Raw genomic sequence first — 12,039 nt, 5'->3', positions numbered from 1 at the left:
TGCACCCCCCTGGAAAAAGTTCTGCGGACGCCCTTGGCTGCTGGTACTTCTGCCACTACCTTCAACAATTAATCTACTGAGAGTCCATCCTATTGCAACTTTTGTCATCCTTTCCGTCAATGTTGAGAAGTTTGCACTAATGTCTGTCAGGTATCTTTCCAAACTCGCCTCTTGCTACACTTCGTTACACTACGTTCAAGTTACAACTCGAAAAAAAACGTTCGGCGAGACCCGCGCCTTTTGCGCGTGCATCGGCGCGCGCGTTTCACCATACATATAGACAGATGTATCAAAATTGAAAAACGGCACCGAGGACCGAAGTGCCGGATTTATGCATTTATATGAAAAAAGTGCGGTTGAATAGGTAGTATTTCCTAAAAAATGACGAAAAGGCTGGCAAGTGAAAAAATCCCCCGTTTAGGCATTTATAGGCATGTTTAGGCAAATGCCTAAATTTCCGGGCCCTAGTGATGACCCATGACCTCACTCCCCTGGGATGGATCAACAGGGCCAGGAAGGAGTGGATCACATCGAGAGCTTTCTACAGGGATTTCCTTGCTGTGACGAGCCTTCTCGCTGGGCCATGGTCTGACAAGGCCACGTTGGCGGCGTAGATGGAGCACTGCACCTGGATGGCGTCTGGGAGACTACACTTCATATACAACTTTTTTATTTATGAATAGATCTGAACCAAGTTTTCACATCTTGCATATTTTGACGAAGTGATTCCTCAGGTTAATTACTTTTGCAATAGGATGAGTAGTTTCCGACATACTGTAAATGTTAGGTTCTTTGTTTGGAGAAAAATTAGCATCTTAATAGAAAACCATAACACAGTGGTTTGAGTATCGAATGAATCTAGGATGTTTAAGGAGTGTAATAAGGTATAAAAAAATGATCTGGGCCAATTTGAACTAGACTTACAGCTCATCAAAGTTGCTAGAAAAAAACGCCCTCTTCGCACGCCAAATATATGACCCATTTTTAAAAATTTCTGAAATAAATATTGTATTTAAATTGAGCATATTACATACTGCATGCATTTACCTTTCTTACAAAAAAAATTATGTTGATAGCTGAAATAGAACGAAAGCTATTTTTTCCTCCAAAATCACAAGTGTGCCAAAATTGCTGTTTTGAGAAATCAAGAAAAAACGTTTCAAAACATCTTTATTGGGAAAAACCCAATAAAATTTCAAGGAAATGCTCCAGGGGCATAATCGGGATGCATCCAGTCTCTATGCCTCTTTTTGGCCTGCCTCCTCACTTCCAGAGAGGCTTCTCGCTTCTTCTTCGAGCTGGCACTTCGACGGAGATCTTTCTCCCTGGCCCTCTGAGATCCACTGCTTGTGAAATTCATGTCTAGCTGCTGTAGGATTGCAGATGACGCATGAAGATTCCTAGTGTTGAAGCGCAGGACAGCTTCCGCAACAGCAGCTTGCACGGCAACGAGTGAAGAATGCTGCTCCTTCGACACTAGACTCCAAATCACGGAGTGGAGACTTTCGTTTGCATTCTGGGTCTTGCCTCGCTGGCGCCTCTGGAGCAGGGTCCTTTCAGATAGCCGAGTGTAGACGGGCAGCACTGCTTCTGTGACGTCTTTGGGCAAATTGTAGTGGTGCCCGGGTTCTGGCTCACCCTTTGCTCTAGCAGCATTTTGGCGACACCATGGATTTTCTCCAGTGGGACATAGGCTGTGATCTGAATGTTCGTCAGTGGATGTGACATGCCTGCATGTTGCCATTACGGCCTTCTGGCATTGTGTCCACGTCACCGTCATTAGATTTCAGAGCCCAGCCGTAATACTTGCTCAGTCTCGTGATGAGCTCATTTGTTAGCCGGCCTCTCCCACCAAGGCTTCGCTTCCCCTCTCCTTTTTGTTTCTGCACCAAATTCCTCAGTGCTGTCCCCATGCGCTTCTGAACATGGTTCACGCAGTCCTCCTTCTGCACATCAATGAAACCATACACTTTCGCTTCTTGGATTGCTGTAAATGTACGGCTGTCACCATCGCACAAAATGGTTGTGTACCGCAATCCATGTCGCTCTAACGATCTTTGGAAAAGTATGAGGCCAGCTTCGACCTCCATGGAGCACTGCACGTGTATGGCGTCTGGGAGACTGGCCAGGACCAGGTTAAACAGGAGGGGCTCAAAACTAAGCGATAAGAGACGCCTGCCTTATTAGTGGAAAAGCACTAATACGATCATCAGAGCAGAGCAAAAAAACTTGCTTGTGCATAGCTCGTCGTCATACCAACTGTGATGCCAAGCAGTGAGAATTTGGCCTGGGCCACCACCGAAATTTGACCTCGGCGAAATCGATTTCCAACCATAACTGACAGTGCCTGAAACGATGACGACCTCTAAATCTGACCCGGTTCATTTCCAAAAATTCGGTCCGGGCCACCCCTGTAAAAGTTGGTCACAGCTTTGAGATTTGTACCACCTCGCTGCTATGATGTCGCTTATGGCGTTACCACTCACGTCACCACGCTTTCGCACATTAGACGAGTGAAACCCTGGCCGATTTTCCCTAGGAATTCTGAGAGCGTTTCCGAGGCGGACTGTCATGAAGCGCCTGCTGAGGACGAGAGTGATGAATTGACACAGGCAGCTATCCACTCCAAGAAGGTAGAGTGCCTCCTGTATGGTGGCACGAGGAAGGCTGTCTAAAGCAGCCTCCAATCAATGCATTACAACTAGAATATGCCTACACAGGGGCAATGTAACAAATTATAACAAATGCTGTTTTCTTTTATTTATCAAACAGCCTAATGAGCATGGCTGCTTTAGCACCGGATCTCAATACAGTTCAGGTCCTTGACCTGTTAACACTATGTACACCATGAGCTCTGCTGAGGGTATGGCAGAGCTCACAAAAACTGCCGCCTAAAGGCCAGATGCAACAGCCGCAGCTCGAGCAGCATTCTTCTGCCGGAAGAACTTCTTGCCAAACTCGTAAATGCTGATCATAATGGCACAGGCAGGAGCCACCTTTGATATGCGTGGAACAATGCCAGCAAACAGACTGCGCATGCCCTGGGTCCGGTACAATTCTCTCATCACAGCCAGTGTGCTTGAAGACTTTTTTCCTGGATAGAAAAAAAGAAAACGAAATTTCTTGTGATTAGCATCTTTTCAGACAAGTCCAGCATGACGTGCATGGCCTCAGCATCTGCACAGTTTTATAAGAAAATGCAGAGGTGTTACACAGAGCACACGTCCAGTATCGCAGACTGACTAGGGCTTGCCCACTCTTGAGGCCATCAATGGTGCAGTTGAAAAGGTTTCAAGTGAGGCATAAAAATGGAAGCGTTTGAAGCGAAAAGTTGAGGCATTAAACTTTACAGCCATAATGAAGCACAGGTGAGGGCACAGTAATAGTGCAGCATTGATGCAAAACATAAAGCACACGATGGCTACTGCAAGCCTACAACCGACTGTGCCACCACTGCCAGGGCGCCATCGACAGTGCGAGAAGCGTAAAACGGGCATTGACCCCCTGGCTAACAACTGTTCATGTTGCTATCTCTTTCGTGGCGTGGCTGCCAAGTGCGAGATCAAGTGTGAGCTGCGGCATCAACGCTTGCTGAACCAACACTAGTCACTTGCGTAGTGAGGCAAAGCCTGCAGCCTGCCATCACAGCAGGCACAGCTTGATGCTTGGCAGCTTCATATATCCATTTTACAACCAACTGTGTTCGATACAATAAGTCAGAATTTCTTGAGCTTGTCAAAAGTATTTCAGAAAGGTTTGATATAGCGAATATTTCTTGACACCTGTGCTTGTTGCATCGAGGTTTGACAACATTCCCATCTTTAACCTCTGCATTACAGGTGATACACCGGGCATTACAGGTATAAATGCATTTTTGTAGGGTGGACACAAAACCCCAAATGCATGGATGTGGATGTCCATGAATGTAAATCTCAGGTGCATTCCTGCACTGACAATACTTTTAAGTGCGAAAGCACTACTTCGCTAGCAATCCTGAAAAAGCCATGTCTGTCTGAAGCCTCTCAGATACCTGCAGAGATAGGTTTGGTTTATGGGGTTTAATGTCCCAAAGCGACTCGGGCGCTGAGGGACGCTGTAGTGAAGGACTTCGGAAATTTCGACCACCCGAGGTCCTTTTACGTGCACTGACATCGCACAGTACATGGGCCTCTAGAATTTCGCCTCCATTGAAATTCGACCGCCATGGCCGGAATCGAACCCACGTCTTTTGGGTCAGCAGCCGAGTACCATAACCACTGAGCCACCGCGGCGGCTCTACCTGCAGAGACAAAATAAATGTTGCCGCGACTGGGTTTTGGATCCGCGGCAGCATGAACAGATCAGCTTTGCTTGCTACTGCACGACAGCATTATGCTTTCGCCGCAGCCAATCACGCCTTGTGTTAAACTGCCACACTCTCACGCTATGCACTGCATATTGTTAAGATCGGAGAACATGGGTCTGGGAAGAATTACTTCCAGACGTGAGTCATTGTGAATCAAAGATACGGCGAGGGCTGGCGACGGTGGCAGCAGCGGTGATGGCGGCGTCAAGGGGCCAAGTCTACCCTTGGGTCGCCGGACGACGAAGTGGTTCTGCGCAAGGTCAAGCCGTTGCTGCTAATTGAAAGACGGCTGGGTCCTCGACAGAGGTCTCATGCTTCAGACGTCCGGGGGGGGGGAGTAAGAGGGCGTTCGTTCACCTGCTGGGAGGCAACGAGCAGAAGGCTTGCCGCAGTGATCAAATTCACACAGCAGTGTTTGATGACTCAGCCTCTGCCCCTTCCATCGAGAGAGCATCAGCACTGCCCCCTGTCGTGGATGGCACCACCAGTGTTCACATCTGCCTATCTGATTGGATATCGTTCTCTGAACTGTATTCCCCAGTCAGGGATCTGGGGAACAGGAGCGTATTTGACGGGATGATGTTTTGTGACCGGAGCACTCCCATCTTGACTGTAAGTATCTAAAATAAACCTTCTGTACAGTTTCCTCCTTAATGGAGTTCGACATCATCCTTTGGAGCCGGGACCTGCGGGGCTGAACGACCCACCCAACTCCTGGGCCCCTCCGTCCTCAACAATATCGTTGTCTTCATTAATGAAAAGTCATGAAAAGTCATGAAAGGGAAGAAAAATGCATAACTGGCTCCCTAGGTTAGTGAGCACCTCAATCGTGCTTTTGAGCTATGTGGTGGTAGTGACAGAGAGATGCGTGCTCCTTGCACCTGCGTTGACATTTTGGCAGAAAAACGGCACTGGAGCAATAGGCCGTCAGCGTTCTGTGGGTACATTGGAGTTGGAGTTAACAAAATTGTAGAATCTGCTGATTTTGAAGAAAGGAAAGGTGTATAACTGGCTCCCTGGGTCAGTGCACATCTCGCACTTCCAGGCACGAGGCAGTGATGTCCACACGCAAAAAATTGATCTTGCATAATATTTTGTGCTTAGCAAAGCTAAACTGCCAGCAATTTTTTTTCTCCTTTTCTTAAAGAAGCAAGATAGTTCCCTATAAGCACATCACTTCCCCCTTCCTCTCCTCCCTGCACTGTTCATTCTGCACAGCTTCTAAAAGTGCCGCTAAAGGTAATAATGAAAGCATTGTTCTTTTCACAGGAACAGTAGCGGGAGCAGTTCCCATCTTTTCAATTCAATGCATGCCTGGCATTGCGTGCATTGTTTGAAAGACTTATGGGGGCAATTTCTTTAAAACTTCATTCTGACCAGGACCAAGGCTGCCTGGGTTTAGATCTGTTGTTTATACCCTGAGGCACGTTATACAAACTATCAGAGAGGCATAAACCAATGTATGCACACCTTGCAATATTTCCATTTCACCGAGCTCTATCTGTCTGTGAGTCTTCACAACGTCGAAAGGCAAGGTCAGCACTGCAGCAACCTGTAAAAAAGGTGAATTATTAGTAGGGTGAATAATATACAGCTATCAAAACTGCCGGCTTTCGCAAGGCATTTGCTTATAATCTACCTTCATAGCACTGAACACGACAAGCGGCTTCTGAAGACCTTGAAGGAAATGAGCACAAAATAATGAATGTAACTTAGGAAATAAAGGCAGTAAAATATTCTCATACTGCAACATTTTTTTTCAGGTAACGTCTAGCTGGGATCATAACGTGTTTTGGGGACATGAGCATTTAATCTGTTCGCCTGCTGAGCCCAAGTTATGTCACACAGTCCAGGAAACAGGGGGAGGGTAAGGGCAATAAAGATGGCTTATGGGGTTTAACGTCCCAAAGTGACTAAGGCGATGAAAGACACTAAGGGCAATAAAGAGATGTAATAACAGCATTACATGAGTACAGAATATGTTCTGTATCTGTCCTGATTTCCGGTCAGCTGGTCAGTGAGCTGTGTCATGCCATCCAAGTTGCACAGCATTAGTGGGGTGAGAGTTTCAACTTTGTGAAAGATGTGCGTGCTTGTTCAGCTTTGAGTGACATGGAGGGTAGGGGCATAAATCAGCATCATGAGAGCTGGCTCACTCGCACTTGCGTCCACTTACTTGCACGTCTGCGAGAGTGTGAGTGAGGCAATATGAGTGCATTCATAAGTGAGTGCGCTGACCAAGGGGGGGGGGGGGGGGGGGGGGGGGTAAGAGACTGGGTGGTTTTCCCTGATGTTCTGGCAATGTTCAACTATTTGCTTTCAGTATGATGCGGCGTCTTCTGCCGACGCCAGATTTGGATAGGGGATCGAGGGCACCCGGATAGTAATTTCTCGGGCCCGTTGCAGAACAAACTCATTTCCCTCGATCACAGCACGAACAGGATGACTGTAATGTTCGAACTGCGGTTACAGGAACGTCATATACGTGGGTTTCCAGCCAGTGTTGTATGTTGTGATTGGCTTTGTTGAGGTCTGTATAGACGCCGATGTTAGTGTTCTAGTGTTTAGTGAGAAGAGAGGCTTCTTGTGTGGCATATATAATTGCTTGAGTTTCTAAACTAGTTAAATTGGGAGGGCTGGAAAATGACACAGCTGTGTGGATGGTTGGTGCTGTTTGTCTACGTACATATAGGACGTGTGAGTATGACCCCATGTTAGGGCGTGTGGCATCTGTATATACTGTTACACATGCCCTGTTCCTGCGGTGGTACTTTGCTTGTGCTTGGCGTCAACCGTCATGGAGGTGTGGGATCACATTTTTTTTTTTATACATTTGGAAATACAGTGCAACCCCGATTATGCGTCACCCGTAAATGCGACGACCTGCATTTTACGACAAATTGGTGAGGGCCCGGCGAATCCCCCATAGAGATAATGCATTAAAAGCCTCGACTATACGACAGAAAATTAATTATGCACGCCCCTCTTCGTACGACGGCCGGCGGGAACAGTGCAGAATGAGATGCTGGTGAAGCACTTTAGTGGCAGATGTCGCAACAGCCCAGTTGATCCCAGACTGGAATCAAGACGGAGACGTGCATGCAACGATTGCTCGCTTCGCTGACGAAGCCGTTAGGGAATTTAAATGTATGGTCATACCAGCATGAAGTTATTGAGCAGGCGGTAAGAGTAGACGCTTCTATGACCATTGGCGGCTATTTCAAAGACACATTCCGCTGTGGCTTCAGTGTAGAGCATGCTAGACCTAGAGACACTGAGCGAGCCAGAAGCGAGCAAGAAGCGAGCTGTACACTGTGGATTCGGGTCGCAAGCGTACATCGTGCTTCCTTTATTTTTTTTTGAATGTGCTAGCATTAAAGGCCCCGTTGTCCAGAAAATCCGATGCCTGCATTGTTGGCACCGGTGTTGTGAGTGAAAATCGTGGGCATGGCTCAGGCAGGTGGCCCCAGAGAGCAACCTCGGAGGCAGGTGGGCCACCTAGGTCAAATGACCTTGCGGTGTCGTCACAACCTGCCCACTGGATAGCGAGCAGACTGCCCATCGTAGCAGGTGGCAGTTAAATTGATGACTGGTCACTCGGGAAGAGCAACCTGGGCCGTACAAGGCCCACCACAGAGAGCACCTGCCACCGCAGGGAAGTGGCGCATCGTTTAATGGCTGCACCACTGTGCCACGAGTGGTATGAGGACTCCCAGGGATTTATGAATGTAAAGCAGAGAATGACCTTCTGCATACAGTCTAGCCCGTTTATAACGAAGCCACTTATAGCGAAATAGCGGTTATAACGAAGGGATTTCAATTTCCCATTCCCATTTTTGCATTTTCAATACATTTTGGGTCCGGTTTTAACGAAGTAACTAAGAGCGCGTCAGCGGATATAACGAAGAGATTTAATACCAACCGAAAAATAATCTGCCAATCGACACATTTTTGCGTCCTTGAGGCGATTTTTTCCGCGAAAATAAAAGCAAAATTCGGCTGACGGCGTCCTTTCGTGGCGTCGTCTGCTCTCCTGCGGAGCGAAAGGTTGCTTCACTGCATCGCATGGCACGCCGGTCTCGTGTTGCGCCGTCCTTGAACGGCGTCACGGCGTAGAGCGGTAGAGCACGCCGCGCAGGGGAAAAATGTAAAAAAGAACAGAGACGATATTTTTTTTTTTCGAGGACGTCTTTGGTTCGTCAGATCTTTGGTTCGCAATTGGATGGTATGGAAGCCGCAATCCTGAAGTCCGCACTCACGAAACGTGTTCAGGGGACGCTGGACGACTTCTTTCAGAGGCAATAAATCGATATGCCGATGTTTGCATTTTTTTCTTAGTCCGCATATTACGAAATAGCGGATATAGCGAAGTGATCTCCGATTCCCGCCGACTTCGTTATAACCGGGCTAGACTGTATATGAAAATTAATACATTAGGCTATCCCGTAATACCCTTAAGATGGAGTGTAAATGTCTCCTCCAATTTTCTCCGTTGTGATGCGCAGTCCAAGCACAGACACTGCTGCCTGCTGCTGTGGAATGACAGCGGTTCTAAATGAAGTGTGACAAGAAACACACGTCATTGGTACGGATGTCCCGCACGCTGCAAATCAGAGTCGCAGCAGCCATATTCCTAGTGCGTCATCCAAATCACGGTGGAAGAAAGAGAGGTGCTCCGACGGCGTGAGCGCTGCTGCTGCTGAGTGCCGCTGCTGGGGGCAGCACGCGTCCAGGAAGCTGTGCTCTCCGATTCTGCGGGGGCGTTCCTATGGAGCAGCGGCATATGCGCAGAACATTGGCTACCTCAGCCAGCGTCCAAAGAGTCCAACCTTTATATATGCTTGCTTTCTTTACTTAACCACCTAATTCTGAGCAGGCAGAAGTGTTTATATTGTATAGTGTCAAAATACTTTGATTTCTGACCAGAGACGCGTCGAGCAGACAACGCAGGCACAAGAGGTGCATACAGTGTTTTGTTGCTTCGTCTCGCCAATTAAAGAGCCGTTTCATAATATCGTGCCACTGATAGCAATCCCTGATCGGCTGACAGGCAGCTCAGTTTACAGGTGCATTGTGCAAGACTGCTTGGTATTCTCTTCGACTGCGACTGCAGAGATGTGCTTTCTTCCACTCAGTTCAAATTTATTTGTACATGGGTAAAAAGTTCTTTGTGCCTGGCTGCAATATCGGCTACACAACCTGCAAGGAGAGGGTATCGCTCTTCAGCACTCCCCTAGAGGGAAATCTCTTGGAAGCAGGGCAAAAGATCATGCTCCGTACTGACCATGTTCGCATGACTATGAGTGCCAAAAGCATTTTGACAGTGGTTACGTCAGCCGAAGCAGGTTTTCAAAACCATGCTGCAAATCCTGCTGCATAACTCACCTTTGATGAAATGCAACTGGAAAGAGTCCGTGGCGTGCATTATTGACGGCTACAAACCTAGGGATATTTTCAATGCCAACAAAGCAGGCCTCTTTTTCAAGGTACAGCCATCGAAGGCGCTTGGCTTGAAAGGAGAGACTTGCCACGGAGGGAAATGCAGCAAAGACCGTCTCCCCGTGTTATTGTGTTGCAACTCGGATGGCTCTCAGATGACGAAGCCGTGGGTCATCAGAAAATTTCAAAACCCACGTTGGCTGAAAGATATCCAGTATCTGCCCTGCCACTACAAGAACAACAGCAAGGCCTGGATGACATGCGCAATTTTTGACGAGTTCCTCTTGTACACGGACTCAAAGATAGGCTATCAGGGCAGAAAAGTCGTCGTTTTTTTTTTAGACAACTGCTCCGCGCATCCTTAGGACACTATGTCGCTGCGGAACGTCAAGGTAGTGTACCTTCCGGCCAACACGACCAACCACCTTCAACCCTTGGATGCTGGCATCATGAAAAAGGTGAAGCATTTCTACAGAAAGTGCATTGTGAAGTGATCCCTGGCCTCTGTGGACCGCGGGCAGCAGCCGTCTGGCATTACGATCCTGGTTGCCATGCACTATTTGGCAACGGCATGGAGTGCTGTCACTGCCGCAAATATTCTAGAACTGCTTCGCGAAGTGTTTCGGCGGCACATACTGCTGCGCCATGGGCGATTTTGGTACCACCGAGGACTGCGAACTCGACATGGCCACAGGAGTGGTTGGCGCAAACAGGATCGCGTATAGCGATTATGCTTTTGTCGAAGATGCCGTTGCCACCTCTGAGATTATGACGATAGACCAGATTGTGGGCGAGTGTGTCGACGCGCACAACAGTGGCAACGAAGAAGAGGAGGAGGAGGATGAGCCGCAGCCAGAACCAACATTTACATCAGCTGTGGCGGCACTGGACCTTCTAAGAAGGTATGTTCGTGACGATCGAGAGAGCCACACGACACTGCAAGTTTTGGAAAAGCGAGTTGTGCTCTCCAGACGCAAGAAAATGTGACAGACAACGCAGCATGATATTTTCAAACGCTAACAAGGCAATAAATGTGTTCAGTTGCCCACTACTGTCATTTTTCAATTTGTCTTACTTCCCAGCTCTTACGTTTCTTGGTTCTTACGTGTTTTGTTGTTTTTTTTTTATGGTCCCGTGAAAAACACATCAGCAGGGTTCTACTGTGGCTAACTGATGTTCAAGTAGCAGGCAAGGAATAGAGTGGGCACCGCTTTTAAGAACACCTTGGCACCGAAACGTTTGGCTGTGCAACAAATTTGAAGGGGGCCTGCATGAAGAGACAATGCAAGCTGTGACTCACAGTTCCTGCAGCGGCACCGGCTGTGAAGCTGAACAAGAAGGTTGGCTGTTCCTGCTTGTACCGCTGCTTCAAATGTTCATAGCAGGTCCAGTAGAAACCTGGCGTAAGAGACAAAACAGTCATTAACGCACATGCGAGGCTGTATAATGTGAAGACAAATATCACAATGCTGCCAGTGTTTTAAAGAGCCTCTGGCACCCAGCAATCGCAGGCTGTATTGCATTTCCATGCATGTAAAACAGTAGCATCTGCAGTGCTATGAGACTGCAACCATATACACACCAAGGCTGAAGGTGACAGTGATCTATTTGTACAACGGCAATTTAACCATTAAAGGGACCATGAAAAGAATTAAAAGCCGCTTGCAAATGTTAGAAGTGATGCTCAGAAGCATTGACACCAAGTATGAGTCTTCGGAACTCAGCCGGCAATTTATTATGAATTTTTAAAAACCGTGTTTTTCAAAATTCGCGGGCCGCTTGGTGTCTTCGTAGGGAGCAATTCTGAAACCAAAACCGGGAAGATAGACGTCACTAGTCCCATGACGTCGGCAGGCCACCACACGCTGTCATTCGCTAGAGCCGCCGCAGCTTCGACGTCACGGGCACACTTCCGGTAGCGGTGAAAATCGTCTGCTCGAGCTGCCGCGCGACCCCCTGGGGCAAGCGCGAGCGAGGGCATTGCCTTCGCGCATATGGTTTTAATTTACCTCTGCCGCCTCTTTCTGTCGCGAGTTCGGGAGCCACTAGCAGTGCCTTTTTCGACCGCCCAAGATGAATACGCCTTGCTGTGTCGTCGGCTGCAAACCCAGTGACTGGCGAGGTGTTGAACTCAGGCATGTTACTCCTAGAGACGTGCGTGAGCGAGCAGCCTGGATGGAGCGCATCGGACTGCCAGCGTCGCACGCACGCCGAAGACTCCGCGTTTGCGGTCGACACTTCGCACCTGACGCTTA

The 12,039-nt window shown here is 48.1% G+C and overlaps 2 protein-coding genes across 2 annotated transcripts in view; both read right to left on the bottom strand.

The window, feature by feature from the left end:
- Nucleotides 1-1,152: 1,152 nt before the first annotated feature.
- Nucleotides 1,153-2,610, bottom strand: LOC149340857 (uncharacterized). The gene has a single exon (XM_089549756.1). The coding sequence runs from the start codon at nt 1,778-1,780 to the stop codon at nt 1,196-1,198; it is 585 nt and encodes a 194-aa protein (XP_089405882.1). The 5' UTR covers nt 1,781-2,610; the 3' UTR covers nt 1,153-1,195.
- Nucleotides 2,611-2,735: 125 nt separating this feature from the next.
- Nucleotides 2,736-12,039, bottom strand: part of LOC149340856 (mitochondrial glutathione transporter SLC25A40-like) — a 31,549-nt gene continuing 22,245 nt past the window's right edge. Inside the window, exons 7-9 of the mRNA XM_089549755.1 lie at nt 11,085-11,182; nt 5,816-5,897; nt 2,736-3,094 (exon numbers count right to left, since the gene is read on the bottom strand). Of these exons, the coding sequence (XP_089405881.1) occupies nt 2,892-3,094; nt 5,816-5,897; nt 11,085-11,182 (383 nt within the window). The 3' untranslated portion in view covers nt 2,736-2,891. The remainder of the gene's footprint in view (nt 3,095-5,815; nt 5,898-11,084; nt 11,183-12,039) is intronic.

Source organism: Amblyomma mixtum, chromosome 6, assembly GCF_055824585.1.
Source record: "Amblyomma mixtum isolate Tamu chromosome 6, ASM5582458v1, whole genome shotgun sequence".
Taxonomy (NCBI): domain Eukaryota; kingdom Metazoa; phylum Arthropoda; class Arachnida; order Ixodida; family Ixodidae; genus Amblyomma; species Amblyomma mixtum.
Note: the sequence above shows the minus strand (reverse complement) of the source record. Positions and strands in the feature narration are given on the sequence as shown.

Bases quoted from the DNA above. Each gene is read 5' to 3' on its own strand.
- LOC149340857 (XM_089549756.1), bottom strand. From the start codon at position 1,780: ATGACGGTGACGTGGACACAATGCCAGAAGGCCGTAATGGCAACATGC.